General features: G+C 38.8%; 1 protein-coding gene across 8 annotated transcripts; it reads right to left on the bottom strand.

Moving 5' to 3' along the window:
- Positions 1–1,534: 1,534 nt before the first annotated feature.
- On the bottom strand, positions 1,535–20,624 carry LOC104143028 (ADP-ribosyl cyclase/cyclic ADP-ribose hydrolase 2). 8 transcript variants are annotated; one of them, XR_011141092.1, is made up of 11 exons: positions 20,243–20,623; positions 16,343–16,472; positions 14,673–14,808; positions 14,102–14,184; positions 13,379–13,455; positions 12,165–12,257; positions 10,888–10,974; positions 10,336–10,395; positions 8,123–8,188; positions 7,888–8,014; positions 7,054–7,174 (listed from the first exon to the last, which is right to left on the bottom strand). XR_011141092.1 is itself a non-coding variant. In XM_009673274.2 (10 exons), coding segments are annotated over exons 1-10 (900 nt in total). In that variant the 5' UTR covers positions 20,410–20,623; the 3' UTR covers positions 1,535–7,173. The 8 variants fall into 8 exon arrangements, 5 of the variants coding, with proteins under 5 accessions (XP_009671569.1, XP_009671565.2, XP_009671566.1 ...); XR_011141093.1 differs by lacking the exons at positions 7,888–8,014; positions 8,123–8,188 and adding an exon at positions 8,535–8,683 and having other exon boundaries at positions 1,535–7,174; XR_011141094.1 differs by lacking the exons at positions 7,888–8,014; positions 8,123–8,188 and adding an exon at positions 8,598–8,794 and having other exon boundaries at positions 1,535–7,174.
- Between the last annotated feature and the right edge of the window lie 3,455 nt (positions 20,625–24,079).

The raw sequence follows: 24,079 nt of genomic DNA on the forward strand, positions 1-24,079 counted from the left end.
TAACAGAGCTTAAGATCCTTAAATTAGTGACCTGCTTCTTCCCTCAGTCTCGTACTCTGATGGCTGAAGTGACATTGGAGCTACTAGATTTTAAGCGGCTTGTTTCTACGAAGTGATTTATGGTCAGTCAGGTTAATTCAGTAGGACTGAATATCCAGTGAGGTATGCTGACAAGAAGGTAGATGTACCCTGATCTTTCTCAGAAGTTATGAGATCTGTTCTGCAGCTCAGATGTTTCAAACTTTGCTAGTGTTTGAACTACCTTACAAATTAATAATGCGATGATGGGATGTGCATTTAAAGCTCACATTTGGGGAAGATGTGTTTGGGAATGGCAATATTTATTTTCTGCATAGACATGCATACCCTAGTTCCTTTCCAGCTGTCTGTCTGATTAGGACTTGCTTCTCCACTTGTTGCCGTGTACGCTCACTTTTAGCCAGTTGGAGTCATGACAACACTGACTGTGCTATTCAGCATGAGATAGGAAAATGGACACGAACTATGACGGAGTTTTAACTTATTTCTTTCAAACAAAGATCTCAAAGAGTTCAAAAAGCTCTCCTCTTTTGAACCAAACTTCTTCCTCTCATTCCTGTCTGTTTGCTTCCCTTGCTGGACCTCCTGAGTGTCAGGCCATCTGCTCATACCACTTCACGTACCACCTGGCACCTTCAAAGGTACCTCAGAAGCTTTTCTGCTGCCTGAAAAATTTCCTGCTGTCACTGTTACTGCTTTTTGTGTTTTGTAGTTCACAATTGCTTCCTCAGCAAAAGTTGCAGGTTTGTAACAGAACAAAGTCATAGCTAGAGTTTGTGCATTGGTTGTGTTACTGAGCAACACCCTACAAGATCCCCTATATACAGGGTTGGAGAGGAAGGAGATGGACTGGACACAGAATCACAGAATCACAGAATCGTTGAGGTTGGAAGGGACCTCTGGAGATCATCTAGTCCAACCCCCCTGCTCAAGCAGGGTCCTCTAGAGCATATTGCCCAGGATCACATCCAGACGGGTTTTGAAGATCTCCAGCGAAGGAGACTCCACTACCTCTCTGGGCAACCTGTTCCAATGCTCTGTCACCCTCACAGGGAAGAAGTTTTTTCTCAGGTTTAGGTGGAACTTCCTGTGGTTCAGTTTCTGCCCATTGCCTCTTGTCCTGTTGCTGGCCACCACGGAGAAGAGGCTGGCCCCATCCTCTTGACACTCCCCCTCCAGATACTTGTACACGTTTATGAGATCCCCTCTCAATCTTCTCTTCTCCAGGCTGAACAGGCCCACACAAGCTGTAGAGTACACACACACAAGCTGTAGAGTAGCTCTAGAACAGTTTGAGGGAACAAGTTGCTCCATTCTTCTGTAGCATCACCTTTTTTTATATGTCTTTCTATTTAGCCATATCAAAAAATGAAATCCAGGACAGAATTTTGAAAAAACGCAATCAGGAGTAGAGTGGTTAAAGCACTGCTCTGCAGAGTAGGAAACCCAAGTTTAATGAATTATGCATTCATCATGAATCAGGCTACGAAGAATATATTTTTTACTCAAGAAATGTTTAATTTATACAAAATGGAATAGCTGCAACAGAAGAGAGTGCAAGGAAGTGAGAGAGACACCAAATCTATCAGCTGGTAGCTAGGGATCTTACAATGAGTTCTGATTGCCTGAGCAGGCATCTAGCCTGGGGCTATTTAGTAGTCTGATGAGGTTGCAGTACTTTTTGTGCAAAACATTTTTTCAAGGCTTAGTTCTGTTTTAGTGCAGAGTAAAAACAAATGCAGAAATCTCTCCAACTTTCATGAAACAGAGTGTTTGTTTTCTGTCCAGTACTAATCACTATGCTGCTCAGATATTCTGAAGGGAAGTACCCAGCAGGCTCCCATCCCACTGATGCAGCTAAGGAAACAAAGTTGACACAGAGATGGGCTCTAAACTGGAAACAGGGGAGTGTGTAAATTGCAAGTTTTCCCCTAAAAGAACTATAGGGGGTAGCCTAGCCACTTGGAAGGGATCCTTGTGAAGGTTCCAACGTTCAGTTTACCTTGAACACTATTGCTTGAAAAATAACATAATGATCTGGTTGATAGATATGTAAAATACACTTTTGTTTGTATGCATTTAAATATTTGTCCAGGATTTGGTGATGTGGCTTCCAAGTTTACTGAATAATCACTCTTTCTGTTCTCAACTTCTTTTTGTATGATATATGCCATATACTTTGCTATATTATCCCAGCAGCTATTTGTTTATTTAACCCTATGCTAATGGGCAGTGGTAAAAGAGAAAGTTTGAAGTGAAAGCCCAGCCCTACTTTATGGAAAAAGCAGCTTGGGATTTACTGGCACTTTTCATTAAAGCAGAGGGAAAAGTAAGAATGAAGGGCAATATTCGCTAGCATGTCCTACAGTGGGATTTGAGACTGCACAGCTGAAAATTCCGTGGAATGCTTATTTGTGTTCGTTTGTCTGTTTGCTTGCTGCTCTTCAAAATGGCATAGTGCAACCTATGGAGCTTTTTTACATCTAGACCCTGAATTAGGGTATAATGTATAATACCTGTCATTTTCTTAGCACTTCTCTCTTGACTTTACCTGTTGCAAATGGGATAAAAGCGTCTCCCTACAGTTTGGTGGTCTAGTTTGGCCAAGCTCTTGACCTGTTTTCTTGGTTTATGCCTGCAATGCCTGACACTCCTAGTTAATTACTTATCCAAGCACTGGTTAGCACCTGGTATCAGACAATATCAAGTGTAATCAGTAAGAGATGTCCAGGCAAATACAATTACCGGATAAACAAATATTATTTCTTTGTTACTCATATGATGTAGCTCAAGTTAATCCAAACATACAGGTCTGGAGGACAACCCTGTCTGCACTTTGTGAACTTACTACACTTACTGTTTACATAGTGCAGAGGTATTCCTAGTCAAATGGTCACAAATGAAGGACTAATTACTTTACTTCACTCTGTATTACTTAAATGAAATGTGTATTATTGAATATATTTTCCTGCTTCATTTTCCTTCTATAAAACTTCCAACATCATAATTTTTCACTCATCTGTTCTGGTAAAAACATGAAGTAACTCATCTGAACTGAGACCAGATTCATCTTTGCTGTGCGTGATGGGGAAAAGGGCAGGAGGCAGGCAAAGAGGAGGTTGCCCTGAAAGGTGGATACTCCAGCATTGTGTGCGGGCAGCCCATGTGCTGTGCTATTCTCGGAGGCTCCTCTTGCCCTAACCCCACTGCCTGCCAGCCCGCATCTAAGCAGCACTGCCGCAGTGAGAGAAATGGGTCTGCTGTGAGCTTGCTTTTGTAATTTACTTTGCAGGGACCACAGCTGCCTGCAAAATTTGGCAGAACATATTCTTTACCTCTTGAATAAAAGGCAAAGTGAATTTAGGCTGGACAGAGGTTGGCATTAGTAAAAACCTGAAAACCAGAAAAGCACTTGTAAACTGCTTGAGCCACCCTAAAATTTGCCTAAATTAAGACAGTGTGCCTCCCCATAACGAGCTTTTTTAAACTGAACTACTTGGCTCTGCTTAAAGCACCTTTCTTCCAATTAACATTCTCTATTTGTGAAGCAGAATACATGAGAATTATTCCTAGCAAACCCAATTAAAAATAAAACAGTGCTAGGTAACTTCCTGTCGTTTCGGTGGAAGTTTCATTACATTAGAGATTGCTGACAGGAAACACAGTCATGTCAGCTGAGTATCACACCAAGGCCAATATGACAAAAATAAACACCAGCAGGATAATAAGGACAGAGAGGTGAACAAGTTGTCCTTGCTTTATTCTCATAGGTTCTCACTCCAGAGCACTCACGAGTTGCATTTAAAAGGAGACAGCACGAGTGTGAGCACACGTATAAATGCCCAAACACATGCACGCTGAAAAAAATGAATTATTCTCAATTAGTCAGTCATGCAGCAGAAAAAAGCAGATTAGCAGATGAAGAGATTATATCTATTTCTATGTAGGAATGAAGAGCATGATATAATGGAGTTATTAAGAGGGCCACAAAATGAATGAAGATAGGAAATACTAACTTCTTAGCTTCCAGCAGGCTGTCTGCATAAATGAAAAGCACCTTGTAATGCTTATGTACGTGATGCTTTTATTCACCATGAATAGTTGGGTATTAACAGATCTACATAGAATTGTGGCATCAGACTAGACTGAAGATGAAATGATATTCACAGTATTTTCATATGAACATTTGCTCTTACTTTTCACCTGGAATTCAGTTCAGAGATAGCTGGTTTTGTACTATTCCTAGTACAAGTATGAATAACTGAAAAAAGTTGAATACATATTTGAATCACTCTGTTGAACACTACCAGGCGTGCATGTATTTACTGAGAAGGGCGGATACCTTTTATGCATTATGCTTTCTCCAAATTTGGCTAATTGAGCTGGTTAGCCACAGCTGTTACATGAGGCATTCCTAGTAAGAACATTTACTAAGTGCTCAAGACAGAGCACAGATATACTTAGCTGATTCTCACTACATACCTGTAAAATACAAGTGTAAGTATATGTGTAATTCATGCACTTTTTAAGGGGAGAAATAGAAAGAGAGAAGGAGAGATAAGAGATGCTCTTGTTCCCAACTTGTTGTTTACATGTTTCTCCCTCCCTCAGGGAATAACAAATGACCTTATTGCGTCTGCCTCCCTTTGCTAACACTTGTTCTGCCCCTTTGCACCCTAGATGCCAGTCACACTGTTCTTTCTCATTGATTAAAACAATTATATTAAACTCAGAGCAACTGGTCTATACTCAGCTTGAAATTTGCTGCCTTTAAGATCTGAGGAGACTATGTATCTAAAACTTTGCCTGCTTTTTTTCCCAGCTATACTAGTCGGGCAGCTAAAAGCAATTACCCTTTTTCTACAGATCTTCCCAAGCTTTTCCAAAATGCTTGAGACACTTTACTCAAAGAATGTTGGAAAAAAACCTTACTGTCTTTGCTACTTGGTTGAAGCAATGGGAAGGGAGGCAAGAATATTAGAAAGTAAATACTGCAAGAAGTTTCCAAGTACGTTGGGCTGAATATGAGTTTATGCAGTAAATATCCTCAAATTATTTGAACTATATCTATCCTACTTTTATAAGTATTTTATAGCTTTTTCAAAATAGAATTATTTATCATTTCCTACAGTATGTTGGGTATCATATGTAACTGCCAGTACTGACTGCACTGCTGAAGTAGATGATTGTATTCAGAGGCTGAAAAGCTTTCACATGCTGGAAAGCGTAAGTTGGCCAGCCGGGGGATGCTTGGCTCGTGGATGGAAGTTGCCTAAGAGGCATATGCCTTCTTAACTGTATTTAGCTATTCTCAGAATCACCCCCACACCATAATACACAGATCAACAGGTAGAACAACACTAGACTGAAAGATGGCTTGGATACCTATTTGTGAGTCTCATATGGCCTGTCTCGATAGCCTGTAGTGCCAACCAAACACATGATGTGATTTATGGTGGACAAAGAGAAGATGGATCAAAATTGCTTGGTTTTAGTTACTTGAGATGTGTCTGTGTTACAAATACTTGCCTCTCCTCTTATTCTGGCAGTTGCTGTTAAAGACAGAGTCAAACAAGCAACAAAAAGGAGGAGGATGCTGAAGGAACTAATCAAAGGACTAACATTTCAGAATGGCTAAGGGACAATTCTGAGGCATATTACAGCCCAGATTTTCAAAGGTGTGCAACTTCTGATGTCAGTACTTTTGCAAATTTCTGAGACAGACACAAAAACCCTTTGAGCTTACATCCAAATCCAACTGTGACACAGGCAAATGCAAGTAGACATGTATTTAAAGGGATTTGCATTGGAACTGATTTAAAGATTATTGCAGAAATGGATGCAAGACAAATAAGCAACAACAACATTTATCTGATATTCTTTCTTTCAAACATGCAACATGATATAGTTTTACCAGGGACGGAAAACTAGGGACCAGGGACTACTATGAAGTCCTAAATCAGAAACATTGAGATAAACAGGAACATCCTATGCCAGTTTCCTGAAAATCAGCTAATACACAAATAAATAGTCAAGAAGCTAACCTGAAAGTAAAACCAAACTGTAATTTAAAGTTATTTTCTAGAAGAGCAAATATTTTTTTCCAAAGACTTATGTGCCATCTTGACAGCTAAGTCTTGGTCGCTTAGATGAAGAGGTATCCGGAACACTTAGATAACCGATAGAAGCAACTTAAGAGACCTTCAAGATGGTAGTTGCTCTCTTCTGAATACATTCTGAAACATGCCATGTGAGTTAACTGAAAGCAGACAGCTGTCTGACTTGGCAGGTTCTTGTCTGAATTTGATATGCCACAAAGCTACTCATCACATCATGGCACAAGATCTGTGGAACTTCCAAGACCTGGTACTACTGATTATTGGTTATCTAGTGGCCAGGAAATATTTAGCTGAGGAATAGCTATGTAGATGTCAGAGCAATTGACTATATGTGGCAGAATATTGTATGCAAGCCAGAATCTCGCTGTACAATAGTTTCAGGTAAGTTTGGCTTTATAAAATACTATACTACTTTCGAAAATGAGTTTATTTTTCCACTATTTCATCTATTGTATTGCTTTTTGTGCTGAGCATCTAAGTTCTCTCCTGTCTGAATTCGTATTCCTTTTCCCAAAATAGGATAATCAGACACTTAGTTTTCCAGGCCAAAATGCTAGGATTATTAAGAATAAGGAACGTGTTTGGGAGATGTAGGATGGACAAAATACAGCTTTTCTTACTGCAATATATGAACAGAGAGAATGTATTATCCTTTGTGGAATGCTAGAGAATTCAACAAGAGGAAATTACAATGGATTCTTCCTATTCAGGAAAATAAAAATGAAGGGTGAGGCTTTTTAGCAGCAATAGAATATTTCTTTATACTATTAGCAGTTGATCTCTACATAGAAATATGCAGGTTTGCCAGTCTAGAGTTAGGGTGAAACTGCAGTTATAAATTAATTAAAGCCAAATTTATAGCCAACTGAAGTAAATAGACGATTTGGATTCAGTTATTAACTTAATACACTAAAGCAGATCTGAACAAAAAGCCTGCAAAAGTAACAAACATGAGCTTGTTCCAGCTGCCTCCTCTGTCTGAAGATATAGGTCCTCTTTGTGCTGCTGGTGCAGATCTAAAAAACAAACAAACAAACAAACAAACAGGATGTTCACAGCACAGAACTGAGTTGAGTTGAGATTCTTTTAAATATCAGAGGTTTGTAGCCAAGGATGAAGTTTGCAGTTCAAGCTAAGCTAGAAGTTTCTTTACAAGAGCTTTTCAGTGGATTCCCAAATGTGCTCAGCTGACATGATTTTATAAACAGGACAGCTGTGTGCAAAACCATGGGTACACCCCTTCCCTAGCCACTGAACAAGACTGTCTCCTTGTCTCTCCATGTCTACGTAGCATCTCTTGCCTTATACTAGAGACTACAGAGCTTTTCTGAGCAGCAATGGTCCTACAGGTCTGTATTTTCACAGGGCTTGATACAGAAGGATCCAGATGCATTGCTAAGTCTCTCTGGCATTGCGGTAATTCACGTTATAAATACCACCACTGACAGGTTGCATTCGGGTTCCTTTCTGCTTATGTTTGTATGCCATCTAGTGGGTATTTTTTTTTTTTACTTACATGCTTTCTTTAAATGTCAGGGTGTTGAAGTTAACAAGCTAAAGTCTATATTTTAACTCAGAAGGAACATAGCTCAAGTCTGGAAAAAAGTAAAGGGGAACTCCATTACTCAAAAAGCCCCAAGAATATTACAGCACCCTCTAGGCCACCTGTCTTGCAGCCCTTTCCTTTGCTATGCCTACGTAACAGGAGTTATGATGACAAAAAAGTCACCTGCACAACTGTGGGCTGAGGACACTACTCTCCAGAGGCTGAGAAGCCAGCTGTCAGTCTCATAACAGCAAACAGGCACTGGAAGAGGGGATGTGCCGAAGGCCTGGATGCCAAATTTCAATATTTGCTATGGAAGTATGCAAAATGTAGCATGTGTACATTAATGAATACATATAATGCATCAGGTGTCATTTCTGAACAGATATGTGCTCTTAATAGTGATACCATCACTGACCAAATTGTCCCAGTGTCAGTTAATGGACCATCAGAGAGCTGGGATCCATCCACAGAGAAAACAGATCTAGAAAATAATCATCAAATAATTTATATACATCTGCTTAAGGCTCTTTTTGCAAGGGACACTAAATGCAATGGAGATGTTATTTTTGCAGAGGTGTGATTTGTGGAAGCATGTAAGTATTCATTTGCATTAAGTATTTGAACGACTTAAATTTCAGGCTCAAGCAATGATGTTTAGCATGCAAATTGAGAAGCTCTCCGTGTTAATTAGGGACAGCATAGATACGAAGTGTATCAAGCCAATTACACTGCCATGCATATGAGAAGGAATAGAAGGCTCAAGGAGGGAAGAAGCAAGGAAAATTTTCCTAGGGAGGATGATAACAGCTAAGTCACTTAGCAATTACCCAGGGACAGTATGAGACTGGTGCTTGGCATACTCTAGTGGTTATGATCATGTTAGTACTGACATGGTTGGAAGGGACGAAGTGGCTGCTCCCCTGTTTATCTACTGCAAGCACTGTGTGGTTGTACTGGAGAACTGGTACATTCCTCCCTTAGGTGAAAGGAACAAGACGTTAATGATTTTCAAAAGGCTTCTCATCCAGATTTCCTCTGCTGAGGAATGTACTCACATCACAAGACTTTGAGGGAAATAGTTTAAAACCTGGGCGAAGAGAGAAATCATCCTTTAGGAATTCACAGTATTTTTTTTTTGAAGTCCTGTAAAGACTTTTTTCCTCCAGTTTCCTAATATTGTCATCATGTTCATAGCTGTGATTTCACATGGGGCAACTGGATTGTCCTTTGACATTTATGAACAAAACCTTCACCATTCACTTGCAGAACAACGAAACCTTATTTCAACCCACCATAGAAGTGGTATCAAGTGACAAACAAATGCCTCAATAGGCCTACAGCAGTCTGAGTCTATGGTCTACTACGTAAAAGTTTGGAGCTATCGGCGATCTCTAAAACGCCACTGTTTTCATCACATGATTATAGATGGGTCCTGGGACATAATTTGGATGACAGAATAAATGTTGTCACATGCCAAGATGAGAAAAGGTTTTCAGTGACCAGAGGGAACAGGGCGTACTCACTTTCTCTGTAACAGTGTCTTAAAAACAAAAGCTATGCTACAGAGAGACGTACCTCCTTTTCTGCACTACTGCTAGAAAGTCGCAGCCCAGAGGCAGGTAGAACGCATCCAAACCTGCATGCAGCAATAGCATCGCTGTGCTGCCATAAGCAGGGACAGCAAATCAGGCTTTTGATAGCAGAAGTTACCTATGCAGTATTATATGGGTTTTTAGGCACTTGAATTAGGGCAGAAAGGACATTCAGAGATGGGATGTGGCCGAACGTATGGATTATAAATAAAAGCAAATCTAGAGAACAACTTTCATACGTTTGCATATCCTGCAATTTTCCAAACTGTGAGGAAGTTTTCATATTCAGATATTCAAAAATCTTATGTGTACCTATGTAACACACAGATCAGGAAACCTATGCACAAATGAACACAATCATCTTTTCTCTAAGTTCATTGAAATACATCACAAATGAATTTAACCCTTTGTATATAATAAAGAAAAATATTCATAGGAAGGGAGACAATTAAAGCCTAGTTCTGGAGTGATGCTCACTAATTAAGACAGGTGTATCTTATGTATGATCCACATCCTCTGCAGATGGCCTACTGGCCTAAGGCAAATATATTAAAATATAGAAGTTGGGTTTGCAAACAAAATGGAGGATAAGAAAACCTTCCTCAAGATTTGGAAAAGAAAGTTCCAGTAGCTGGAGACATGTTGTTCCACAGATCTGTCAGTTGTCATTTGACCTACCATTTCATTGTTCATGGAAGAACAGTAATGAAAACATTTTTGAATTTGCAATAGATTTTGCATCAGAACAGTGATAGTTACAAACTTCATTCGTACCATCAGTAATGTACTGTGTGATTGTGTGATCAATGAGAACTGATTAACACCTAATTTTGAACAGCAGATACTCACAGATAATTGTGCCCAATTTGTAAATAGAAATTGTTTACTCAACACACAGTAAATAATAAACTCAAAAATACTGTATATTGCTTGGGGATGATATACAATAATGATACAGGTGGAATCGGTTGAATTGTTGTGCATTATTTACTTGGCTCTAATGACACTGAGGATGGATTGAACTTTTTTTACTTACGATGAAAAAGCACACTTCGGATGATCAGGATAATCCACACAGAGTAAGAACATTACAGGTCTGTGAAGAGATTACTTTATTTAGCATCTCACAGTTAGAAAACTGAGGAAAACAAAAGAAATGAAACAGACTCAATGGTATTATCACGTCTAAAGCTTCCCTTTAATGATATTTATCTTAGAATCTACTGTGAATGACTGGAGAAATTGTAAGCAATTCTGCAGACATTCAACAGCATTTTTAACTGTTGTCTAGATTTTTGATCCAAATTAAGATTTTAGAGTGAAGTGGAATGGATGATGCCCTCTCCTGTGTCTAACATTGGGTAAGTACAAAGTAATTGCACTTAATTATACAATTAGACGTAGTGTTTTGTTCAACTCATGGCTGAAAATGTAAGCCTGAAAAATGTGAGGCCACCCCTCCAAGACATCAGTCTCTTGCTGAAGACACAACATTAACAGTACTCAAATACTGGAAAATAAGAAATAGTTTAAAAATAGATGAGGTATTCCTGCAAATACACTATATTTATGACGGGTATTCACTTACTTATAATTGTCAGTGCACGTGACATCGTAACCAAGGGTTTTCAGTCTGTTTTCTAATATCTTTACAGTATGAATTCCACAGGAATCTCTATGAGAAAGGATTTTTTAATGTTACTGCAAGCCTTTTACCATGTCATTGTTTCCTTTCACTAAACTTGAAGGAATTAGTAAAGTAAATCACCATTACTTTGCCCCTTGTATGTTTCTTAACACCTACAGAAAACTGAACATTGCTTTTTATAATACTTCATTTGCGTACAGTTGTATAAAATTTTATAGTCAGTTTGCGGAGACTGGAATATTGGCTTCAGCCTATGAAGCGTTTGCAGATTCAACTAACCAGGATTACTATTTTTAAGATTTCATTACAGAAACAGGAAAAGAGCTAAATAATTCTGTGAAATGATAAATAAAACTTTCATTTGTAACATTCTTTGGCATTTATTTAGACAGTGCTAAAGTAGATGCTAGCTGTCTTTATGGAATAAGTTGATTATAATAAATTGGAATTATTTTTCCTGTTGGAAGCTTGTCTTGCTGTCTTGAATATAAAACAAGGCAAACACACAAGGAGACAGAAAAGAACAGAAACAATGCTAAATGCAGCTTTTGTGTCTAGCACTATTTTTTTTTATTTGGGGCCTAATTAGCAGAGAAAGCTGAGCATAGTATAGAACCTATTCAGACCTGTTCTGTTTGGACTAACCTGGATTTTTTATGTCTTCCTTTTGCTGTATGTGAATGTTACATGTTAGGGCTTTTCAACTACCTTTCAACAATTAAATTAAGAGCAAGATTAGACCTGTTAAAGCCTACTCGGTTGTTGGGTTGATTTTAAGTACTGAGAGAAGAGCCCTCTTGTGGCATTTCACTGATCCTACTAATTTCCAGAACTGTTAAGATAGGAGAAAATGAAAAGAATGCATTAGACAAGGCAAAATAAATACTTCTCACACCAGGATTTATTCTGAAATTCAGATTGGTCCTTTTCTTAGTGAAACTGTACATGCTCTATCCTCACTTAAGGTCTGAATTCTGCACACCTCTCTCTCCAACTAAATGGATTCCAGACCTAATACAGAATGTATTTTTATTTTGTCTAATTCTGGTATTTATATGCTCTTTGGGAACGGTGGAATTGTGCCTTCTGTGTTATGAAAGCATCTAAAATATTTTCAGTTTTATTGTTATGTAATAATAATCAAAGAGAAAACTAAGGTGAAATTTTAAAGGCAAGTTTGAAAAGGACAGATGATTTTTTTGGAAGATCAAACTTACCTATCAGGTCCTTCAATATCATCTACAACCCAGATGACAATTTTTGAGATTTTCTCTTTCTGGAGATTAGGTATTTCATAGTCTGCAAAAAAACTGATTCAAGAAACAAATAGTTGCAACTATAAAGAACAGGAAAACAAATCTTTCTTTTTTCCCTTTTCAGTAATTAGGGCTCTGATCCTGATGTAGGATAAGGGCTTCCTTAATTTGACTATGTATCTTCCGATCACAATCAGATTTAACACAGAGTTGAAAGAATCTGATTCACAGATGTAACCTGTGCCTGCGTACAGAGATGGACCCTTTGGAGGAAGGAGGTAAGTAGGTAGTTGGTGTTTTGGAACAGAGGTGGCTCTTACAAACTTTTCTTTTCCCTCCTGTCTGGTGATAAAATGACCTTTCAGTGATTACTTTCAGTCCTCCATGAGCAAACAAGAGCAGGATTTGTTTGATTTTTTTAAAGTATTTTTTGATCTGCCTTAGATAAGACAGCCGCTGAGGCAAGGAAAGATGTGAGTATTCTCATCAAAGGTAGATAGTCACTACAGCCACATATTCTCTAATAAATCTCAAGGATAAGGAGCCACTTAAATAAATCTTAAATATAAATGTAGATGAACTGCTGCAGAGCAATACACTTGTAAATCAGGGAAAATGCGTTTGTCCTTAATTGAAGGAGAGAATAAGGTGAAAAGGCAGCTAATCCTTTCTCTTATCTTTCTTATTGAGCTTTTTTGCACTCTCAAACCAGAACGTATTTCAAAATACCTCTTGGGCACGGAGAAATAACAGATCCAAAAACTTTCCCTATAGAACATATGTTGCTCCTAGAACTAACAGAGGCTATAACTCCTGTAATAATGTCTTCTCCTACGGGAGATCCCTGAATAGAAATTTGGTAGTGCTCATCTTGAAGACAGACACAAATATTCTGCCATAGTATGACAGCTGACTTGAAGAAGGCTTTCACAGGCCATTTATCTTACTTGGGCAGCCGTTTGTTAAATGCCTACAGGAGTCAGAGCACTGTTTTCATCCATTTCATGTTAATTCCTACAGACGAGGATACTTCCCACAAATCTTGATAGACCTTGATGCAACAGGCACTTCCAGTTATACACTTCCACTGCTTTGTGCAGCAAAAGACCCAAGCAACCAGTTCACCTTTTTTCAGGCATCAGACTTTGAACACATTATTAATTAAGTTTTCTTACCCTTTGACTGGATAAGCTCCTCCTTCTGCAGAACCATTCAGTAAGACATGTATCACGCCAGAACTGTGCTGTGCATACTGCAATACATAACAACATTTTTTTCAGAACTCACCTTACAGATTGTACATGTGATTTGGTATCGCACTGCATGCAACAACGGCCGAGGAGAGAATTTTACAAAGCAGAATGTTAGAACCGTGAAAATAACATCAAATTCGCACCCTATCTGGTCATTGCAGTAGAGAGGACAAGAACTACATGGCCATTTTTTTTAATTCAATGTATCATCTCAAGCCTATAAATAGCTTCTTCAAGACAGAAATAAAGCATTTTGGCACTCCGTGCTGGGCTTGCTCTGTGAATAGAGGGGTTTCTACCACGGCTGTCAAATGTTTTAAGTACTCAGATCACTTAGAACCTGTCTTCCTTAGAAAATTATAGTGCTTAATGTGCTTAATATATGCATAATATATGTCATCAAACATAGAAATCTAACATATTAGCTAGATAAGGTGAAAGTTAAGTTCCCCTTGTTACAGGGGAACCTCTTCTAAAAAAAGCATGTCTGCACCAGAGGATATAATCTGGTGTAGTTATACCCTTAGATTTCTTTTGATCCAGCAATGCCTTTTTGAACCACCAAGGATATACTCATTAATGTACAAAATGTCCATTAATGAGTTAATGCACATAATTAATTTATAATGCACATAGTTAATTTACAGTGATTGAGGCCATTCGCCAGAAAGATTCCACTGCGTTGTTTTCACATTCCTCCGTGGTAGGGCAGGAGTCATAGTCCAGTCCTATAGGAAGACATGTGATATGTACTATTAAAGATATGATAAGAGTTGTAAAAAGAGACCTTAGAAAGCAATTATTTATATTCTTGCATTACTCACCGAACATACATAATGGTGTGACTTAACATAGAAATGTGATAGTTGTATCTCTTCTATCATTTACCAATCCCTGCAGTTTACACGGTGAGTGACATTCTGTGGTCTGAATAATTTGGCTGAAATGGCTCTAACTACACCTGTGACACAGAGCGCTCCAGGTTCAGAGGGCTGCGAAGGAGGCTTATCTCCTGTGCAGCGTTATTTGGGTTTTGCCGTGTGCCCCCTGACTGCAGTGTTAAATATTTACACAAAACAGGAGGGAATGAGACAGTGAAGCTACCCCTGATTTTTCGTGGGATAAGAGCAGAATTAGCTCTTTCAGAACACAGCAACAGCAGTCAGCATGTTATGGTTTCACGAACAGGTGTTTAACATATCAGTCATTGTCTTACCAGTGCTGTTTGCCTGCCCACACCAGTTTAGCCAATCTCCAAAGAAGCCAAACAGAGTATCACCCAGAGACATGTAGCGACGACTTCTAGCAGAAAAGCTATTAACTAGCAGCTGATTATTTTCCCAGAAGAGAGACTAAATAAATAAAGGAAAACAAAACAGAGAAGAAATGAATCCACTTGGGGGTGAACACAATGAGATTATAGGGTGCTGAAAACATTTTAAAACCTTTTTTGTTACTTCCTTAAAAATCAAACCATATCAATAATCAGCAATGTTACGTATCTATAGGAATAAAGTTTGTTCTTACAGTGGAGTAAATTCTGATCAGTGGAGGTCTGAGAGGCATCCACACCATGCTGGGAATGAACACAGATCTATATGAAATATAATTAGGCCCAGCTTTGCCTTGCTCAGCAGACAGATTTAGAAAAAGGGAGAGAGAAAAAAAAAAAAAGGAAGACATATTTATAAGCCAGATATATCTTAGAGAATTCTGTCACACTGCTACGTTGGCTCATGGTGTGAAAAAAGAATCGTGTCGTCTAGCTGTTATTCCTAGGTTTATAAAATCCTTTCATGAATGAAGCTGTGGTGACATGAGTATTTGTTGGTTTAGCTTGTATCATTTAGACAGAAGGAATAATTGTGCTATCAGAAAAACACCTTTTAAGTATAACCTTTCAGACAAGGCTAAAGCATACACTCTGATGTATATTGGATACTATGGCAGAAAGAGCAGTATTTTTTGCAATTTCACAGCTCTCTGCAATTGCCGGAGACTGGCATCAATTGCTTACTGTTTTCTAGCACAGAACAACAGCCTATCTTATTCCTGCTTAGGCTTGTAATAGAGTATACAACACGTTGTGCCCTGAGATTTGGCCTGTCAGAAGCAGAAGGAAAAGCGGGAAGCAAAAACGATCTTTGCAGGCAGAGCAGTTGAGGAAAAGTAACAGTGGAAGTTCAGCAGAGCTCCTGACATGGCAGGAAAAATGAGGGCCTTCACAATGTGGAAAGGGAATCACTGAGACAAGGAAGGCACACAAATCCCCAGCGCAGAGGAAGCAGGTATCCGCAGGGCTTTTACTACGAATGGAGAGAGGAAGTGGGAATGCACACAGAAGCACTACCAAGAAGGAGAGGCTGTTAGTACAGGAGAAAGAAGAAACAAAGGACACGAAGAGCCCCTGGGGACAGAACAGCTATGGGGAGCAGGGACTCCTGCGTGGAGGAAGGCAGTCCAAAGGTAGTACAAGAGGGACACACAAGCCCCAGAAAAAGCAGTAAACTTGGCCAGTGGGTTGGCTTCTGGAATGTAAGGTCTGCAAAGCAGATGCCAGGAACACTGTGAATCGCTCATTGCTTTCCCTCTCAGTTTACTTATTTTTCCTCAATGGAGACTCCAGCCTTCTAATGTCTAGAAATTTCTCTTACAGCTGCAGAACTGGTGGGATGGACTACTGAGAAGTTACTGCATCAAATAAATGCTGACAAACAAACTGAAGAATACCCTCAAGCTTGAGCTTAGTTTGCAAACTATAGAGGGACCAAAAATAATGAATCATCAGTGAGCTACAGAATGCCTTTTCATCAATTTTGAAATACTACGTCTTGGAAAAGCTGGGGGATGTCACAGGACCATTAACATAACATGAATAATCAGTACCTTGTTAGGCGGAATTGTGTGCAGTGACAGGCTAATAAATAATTCATAGTCTGTAGGTAGAATGTTGCAAGGATCCTTCTTAATAAAAGCATTTTTAAAAGCTTCCCATAACTCTGAACAATTCTTCTCACTGAATCATTGAAAGAAACAAAAAACATTTTTTTTCTCAAAGCAGAGCAAGAGAGTGATTTGTTCCCAATGCCCTCCAATCCCCAAATTAAAAACCTCCTAAGGTTAAGGCAGAAAGCTGAAGACAGGCTGGCAGAAACGTCACAACTCTGGAAGACCACACAGGACTTTCCTTTTCCTTACTCCTTACAACAGCACCTATCCAAAGAGAGTAGGAAGAACTAGAAATGAAAATAACAGAATTTACACTGTGGAATTAGAAATATATAGCAATCCAGCAAAAATCTTAGCAGGTACAGTACTCATAGCGAGATCTCCTACCCAGCACTCTACAGATACGACAAAAAATAGCTTTCTTACAAATTTCTGGGATCTAAAAAGCCATTCCAATTAAAGTGTGGCTAAACAGTCAAAGCTATTGGAATGCAAAATTCCTATTAAAATGTCACATTCAAGAGCAGGAGTTATTAAAAATTTTCATGGTAGAATAATCATGTTGCCAAGGAAACATCTCTAGCGTAAACAGGCCCTAGCATTTGAATGGCCCTGGAATGAATACAGTGACTGTATGGGACATGTACTGTTACTGTGCAGCAGCTGTTAGGACTCAACGTTTAAACTTAAACTGCTCATGAAGAGGGGCTTGAAATAAGATACAAGATTGTGCACTAGAGAGGATTAAATAGTGCCCCTCTGCTGGCTTTGCCTTAGGGACAATTACCTCCTGTAGAAAGACAGGACAGGTCCTTTAGGGACAGAAGTGTCTTAAATCTCTGGATTTGCAGGAGCTTATCTGTTAAACAAACTCTGAGCCTGCCTGGAGTAATTAAAGAGTGAATTGCTACTTTCACCACTTCCCCGCAGTAACTTCCCTGCATATGCTGTGACAACGTCTATGCGGGGAACACTCTGCAGAATAGAATAAAGCATTTTTTGTGTATAAAGCATTCCTGATGTGAACAGCTGTAATTGCAAAGCTGTACCTTGAGCAATAATAGTTCCTATGAGTAAACCAAACTTTGCCATTAGAGCGTTTTGCTCACATAATGTCATCCATATATAGCAGGCTTTCTGCTGGTGCTTCTCCTCATGAGATTTTTGAAAGAGCTCCTTTGAGGTGCTGAACGCCCCAGACTCTTTAAAGGACCCCTGAAGACGAGTTAAGCAAAACTCAACGCATGAAATGGACTACAGAATTTCTGACAGTAATCTCTGATCAGGCTTCCAATATGTATTTAAATAATAACATATCTCAAAAAAAAAAGCATCTTGATCTCAATATCCTGAGTGATGCAATATGACTCTTGATCGGTGGTTCCCATGTTCAAATATCCTCACTTGGTAAAAGGATTTGCACCTGATGTCTAATTTCGAATTGTAAAACTTTAGCTTCTGACCACTGGATATATTTATGTCTCTTCCTGCTAATGAAATGCCTACTGTAAGCACTCACTTTTTCATGTTAGTACTTGTAAGTTATGATCAAGTGAACTCTTAACATCTTTCTTGACAGTTGAATCCAGCAGTAATTGTCTGGTTAATTCACTTACTGCATTTTTTCATTCATGTCTTTTCATCTCATGTTTGAACAGCTTGCAAATCAAAAGGATTATTCCGCTCTGTAACTCAAAATATCTTAGCTGGCAAAAATACTTTTGAAACTACAGGGTGGGGAAGGACTGCAGTTCAGGACAATTCCTTCTAATCTTAATGGATATCAGTAAGTCACAGGAGTTTTATTTCACAGTACTCAGTTAAAAAAAAAAATACATTTTGAAAACTTACATTCTATCCTGCCAGCAAAGAAATATGGGGGAAAAGCACTACAGCAATTTTTATATTTGCGTAATACAGCATACTTGCATTATAAAATTTCAGATATGATTTTCATTCAAATCCCTCACTTCTGCATGACTGTAACATTTTATAAAATTTTTTGACTGCAATTTTTGATGTTCGGTCTAAATGTAGAAGATGTTTACAATGTTCCAATGTTCCAGATGTTCTAATGTTTCTATAACTATTTTTATATTTTATACTTTTAATAAATATTTGTAACTGTGCCAAAAGGCAAAGATGTGCTATTCTAGCTTTTTTTCTGTTAACAAAATATTTATTTAAATTATTCTATTTAACCATAAATTCACAAGCAAAACCTATCCAGGTGGCTATGTCTCTGTAATATTTAGCTTGGGGGCAATTAAGAAACAGACAATGAACAGAAAGATGTGTTCGAGTATCGGTTTTGCACCTCTGCAATATGAAATTTCCATTTTGTTTAGATTACACTATTTGCTGATAGACATAAGGGAAAGAAAAAAATACATAAAATGAAATGAATTGTGCTGCTGTTCTTTTTATAATACCGTTTTGGCCCTTAATTCAGGAAAACAGTGCTAATGTCCAGCTTTGCTTCGTGCTGTTCTGAGATTCTGATGAATGTTTTCAGACTTTTCAATTTTAAAATTATGCTGTGAAATCACAGAAATTAGACCCCAAGGCTTTTGTAAACATGACATATAAAAACACTTTCAATAATACTGGGTTTACATTTTAGGAAGTTTAAATTAGTAAATGATAAAGTTAACATTTCCACAGTTAGCCATCCTTTATGTTGTACATTTTAGGGTACTTTGGATCATTAGTTATGCTCTGCTTCAAATATAAATAAAATTACATCCATTCAATGGAATGGTAAGTCTGCCTATCTGGAGCACACTGCAAGATCAGACTTCATAAATCCAAATGACTTAAATCTGTGGTAATCTATAGTTAAAGCTTTCGGATGCCTTCCACTCTGAAGTGTTTAAATTTGCCAAGCTTGAAGTCTTTAGCTAAAATTTCAGTCCTGTGTATTTGCCTTAGGATGTTTTTTTTCATAGGCCAACTTCAACCAAAGTGGTTTAGCCGTGTTAAGAAAGTTACTAGTAAGAAACATATTTTTTTTTCCTCTGTTAAAAGTCATAAAACTGTTTTCATGAGAGGTCCTTGTATCTTCCTGTTTTGCAGCAGGAACTGAAAATGGGAGGTTGCGGCAAGGTGGTGACACTTGCCGTTATTATGCAAAAGAATCTGACTTTGTTTAAGGCTGCAATCCTGTGCCACAGAAACCAAGCTAGGCCCTCTCTGCAAATACTACTTCAAGCTATCCAGAAAAATGTTGGTGCCAGGAGAAAGGGCTGAATTCAAGAATGTCTTTTTAGCATTCCCCTTTTTACTAAAGCCCAAACAATGCAAGAAAGACGGAAAACATGACCCTCTTACCAAAGTGGGGGACTTGCCACCCAGTACTGTCTGATTAACACAGACAATGAAAGTTTACAGCTACTACTTCAGCAGCGCCTGCTTTCGCCGGTGGAGGAGCTAAACAGATTCTTTCAGTAGCACAGGACAGCTATAAAGTGTGGCCCTCTTAAGGGACCTGACAAAGGGAAATTGGTCTTCCTAGGAGCGCTGCACTTACTGTATGCGTGTAGTAGATTTGGTGTATTAGAAATACCATACCCACAATTTTTGTGCCCTGTTTTCCTTGTAGAACCCTATAATACAAGGGGAAAATGTGAAATAAAAAAGTTGAAGCAGTAGAAGTCTTACCTTATTTATGCTACTGTTATCATTATTACATTTATCAAAGCTCATTTTTTGTTCCTGGACAAGCATGTCGGCTTCAGTAGGTCAGCTCTCATGGCCGGGAGTGAAATATCAGGCTTCTGTTTAGTAAACATATTCTAGATAACATAAAAACGAATTCAGAAACAAGCAAGAACTTACCCAACAGAAGGATTCACAATTCTAGTGTACTCATAACACCTTCCAATGACAACGCTTTCCAGGTTTTGTGTTGTACCTTCACCTTTCCATTTATGTCCTTGGCCTTCAGAAAAGCTTTTCATAAACAGAAGAGAGACAAGTAAGAGAGAGAAAAAAAAGCTGCTCATTATGAATTCTTGACAACCCAAGTTCTTTAAAAAAAAGATTAAAAAGGAGAGTTAAATGATACAATTTAAATGGAAAACAGAAGGTTTAACAGGTAATATTTTCAAAACAGGCAGTAGCTCTGTACGCAAATGACAAAGTTACACGGAAATCTAAACTTTGCTGGAGAATGTAATCTAACTGTTTCCTGGAATGATTGCAGCACAAGGATACATCACTTCCTTAAATTTAAATGTTCTCAGCTTCGGAAAAACGTAGTTTTTAGATCAAGAGGTTGCCACCTGGTGATAACTAGACGGAATTACAACATATTTTTGTAAAAGAAAAAACACTTCCCATTTCAGTGTTATTTACAATGCCTTAGGCTTGCTGAATACTCATTGCAATCTTAAATGCTAAAACATCGCAAGTGCTTGCAAGCAACAAGCTTAAAAGTACTTTCATTTAATGTTAAAAAAGTGCTACCCTTTTTGCATATATTTCTCTAAAGGCTGAAAAAAAGGCTGAAATACATATCAAGAAGAAAATGAAATATGCAAGTCCGCATTCATAAAAAGCCAGATTTTCACGTTATCTTGCATCGCAGATAGGGGTAACAGTGGTCAGCTCTTCTATTTTTCCCCTGGATACTGGCAGCAAAATTTTGGCGTGATGACAAGTTTTAAACTATTCTTAGCGAACAAAAGTGTCTTGCAAACAGGAATAAATCATAATGAGAACCAAAAGGATTAAGGTATGCTTCCTGTGCATTGAAGAAATCTCTTCAACTTCCACTTATGTTTATTTTCCCTCCAGCTTCTCCTCTCCAAGTACTTTGTTAGATCATCAAATGGGATAAATTAATCCAGCCGTCACTGTAAATCTTCTGTTGTATACACCGCTGGGAAAAACAACCAAACTACTTTTTTTCCACCCCTTTTTAAAAAACTTCTCTTTTCAACCGGAGCGTAATTTGTCTATGGATTCACATTTCTGAGAAATGTGCTGATTCCTTTTATTGTATTAAATAGTCCTCATGCCTCAGTGAATACATATATCTTTATTAATTATGTCTTTATTTATATAGTGTTATGCTAACCTGGGTGCACCAGTACTCAGCTGATGGATTTTGCTGTAGGCAGAATCTTGCTAATTGTTGAGTAAATTGCTGATGATGGATTTCTCCTATAAATGTGATATAACAAGTTGATTTGTTATCTGCAGCATCTTTTTAGGAGTGCCAGAGTTATCCTGCAACAGATGTGCCATGTTGTGTTTGATATGCTTGAGACACAGCAAATGCTGTACTTCATTTCAGTTACTTTTGTGATGCATTTTCTCCATATTTCCTTTTTGACATCTGTGAAACATGATGGCCATGTTGATCAGGGACAAGGATATTAACCAAATGGTTTCAAGTTCACTGCTTCAGGTTTGGGCTTAGAGGCTTTCAATCATCCATGGAACTCAATGAATGATTTTTGTTATTAACTTCGCTGCAGTCAAGTCTTGCCCAGTCATTTCACGACTAAGAAAAACCAGAGGCATCACTCATGTGATGCTCTGTACAGAATAAGACAGAAATTTTCACTGATTTTTGCATCAAGACTGAAACGTCTAAGTAAAGTATACAGTGCATTAGAATGACATAAAAATGAATAGAGTTTTGGAACGGCTTTTCTGCAAGGACACACCAAGTTCGGACTCGCCAACTCTGGAAAGATGTGGATGCTGCTCAGTGGTATTCTGCAAGAAGACATGACATGTCATGCCATTCCAGAGGGAATGGAAATATATCCAACGGTTGCTGGGATCCCCATCTCAAGCTCTATTGACTTTCCTTTCCTCAATGGCCACTTTGAGAAACACAGCATTAGGCTACGTGGGTCTCTGATCTGACTCAGTACAGCCATCTTTAATGCACGTTCTTACGCAAATTTGATTAAAATATTTTGTGTGATGGCTAATCTAACACATTGCCAGGGAAATTGTTCCAACAGTTGGATAGCCTTATGGTTTAAGCATCAAGTCTGAACTTGTCTACCTTTAGCTTCCCATCACTGGATCTCATGATGTCCTTTTCTGTTATGTTACTCAAAACAGAAATAGTCTCTCCATGTAAATCCTTATAGACCATGATCAAGTCGCCTCTTAAACTTGTCCATGAAAAATTCAATTTTTTAATCTCATTATTAGGCACTTACTTTAGTAGTACTGTACTTCAGTGCCATGATTGGCTGTCCAGCTTGCCTCCCAAGCTTTGGCACTTCATGCTGGATGTAGATCACTGCCCCTAGCTGTCTGTCCACCTCTCCTACAAGAGGTTACTGCCCATGAAGCAGAGTCAGCAAGGCCAGCAGCATATCTGCGCTGGAGATACTCCGATTCACAAACTGCATATTAACTCAAAATCAAATTTAGCATATGTTTATATTCTGAACCCTTGGAGGATGAGGATCGGACATGTTCTCTCTTGTTATTTCTACCAGATGAGAGCGGCAACTTCCAGCAGAAGAAGGGAGTAACAGCTGGGAGCATTAATCTCCCGTATTACTCAGGCATGGCCTGCTGGCAGACTGACCCCAGTTCTGTAGGATTTCAAGCTTTACGGTTGGAAATATGACCTTAAATTTGCCTGCATTAACAAGCTCTTCTGTAAGCAACAGACTTAACCAAACACTGTTTCTTGAGGGCTTGCATCTCTGTCATAAATCTCAATCGTAAATCCTACTTAGAGCACTAACCCTCCCTCTCCCACTTGTCTGCTGCTATACTCACTGTGCAAGAAATGGTGGGTACTGGGGGTAGTGCAGAGCCAGAATTGTCTTTACTGGTCAAGCAGTAACTGGTCAAGCAGTAAATGCAACCATGTACTGGCTGGCCGGCTGTATCATACCTGTGTTTTGCCTTCCTTTCCCTCTCTCATACATAGCTGCTGATTTTCCCCAAAGTTGCACAAATCTAAATTCCTTTAAGATTTGTAAACCTTTGTCAAATATGATTAAGTAGGCCAACAGGTTCAGAAGTTTCTGGGAGGAAGAAAGGGTGGATGGAAAAGGAAGCACCCAACACTGCAATTGCTCAAGCCTCATTTCCGTCAGTAGAAAGATTGCTCAGTACTAGACGATCTAGATAACTTTGATCATGTGATGTGTTCTTCTTAAATTATCTACTAATTTTACTAGCAATAATTTCATATTTTATTCCAAAGCATTACTATGTTGAGGAACACTTACTAAAAATAAGTACTGCAGGCCTTTGCTCAAAATATTTCCATCTGTTTATAACTAATTTTTTCACATTTGTTAACTCACCAGCTTTTAATCTGTTTAAGATATACAACTTGGATTTTGTCTAGTTTTCAGTCAGGAACTTCTGCATTTACTGTATCTTTGGCAATTTGGGGGCGGGGTGATTTATAACACGTGGACATGTGGGTGGACAGCGTTACAGCTTCATTTTGCTAACCTAACCTGTAATCTCAAGGCCGCTAAGGATTCCTGGATCTTTCGAGGCGTTTTAGGGGGGGACGAACCCCGAAGGGCAGCGCCCCTGCCCCTTCCCCCCTCGGACGTTAAACACAGGCAGCGCTTGGCGGGTACGGCAGCCCGGGCCCCCCGGCCGGGGCACTCTGCTCAGCACCGCGCGGGGTTTTGGGGGGCCGGGCCCTCGGGCCCCCCGGCCACACGCAGC

Source organism: Struthio camelus, chromosome 4 (assembly GCF_040807025.1).
Source record: "Struthio camelus isolate bStrCam1 chromosome 4, bStrCam1.hap1, whole genome shotgun sequence".
NCBI lineage: Eukaryota > Metazoa > Chordata > Aves > Struthioniformes > Struthionidae > Struthio > Struthio camelus.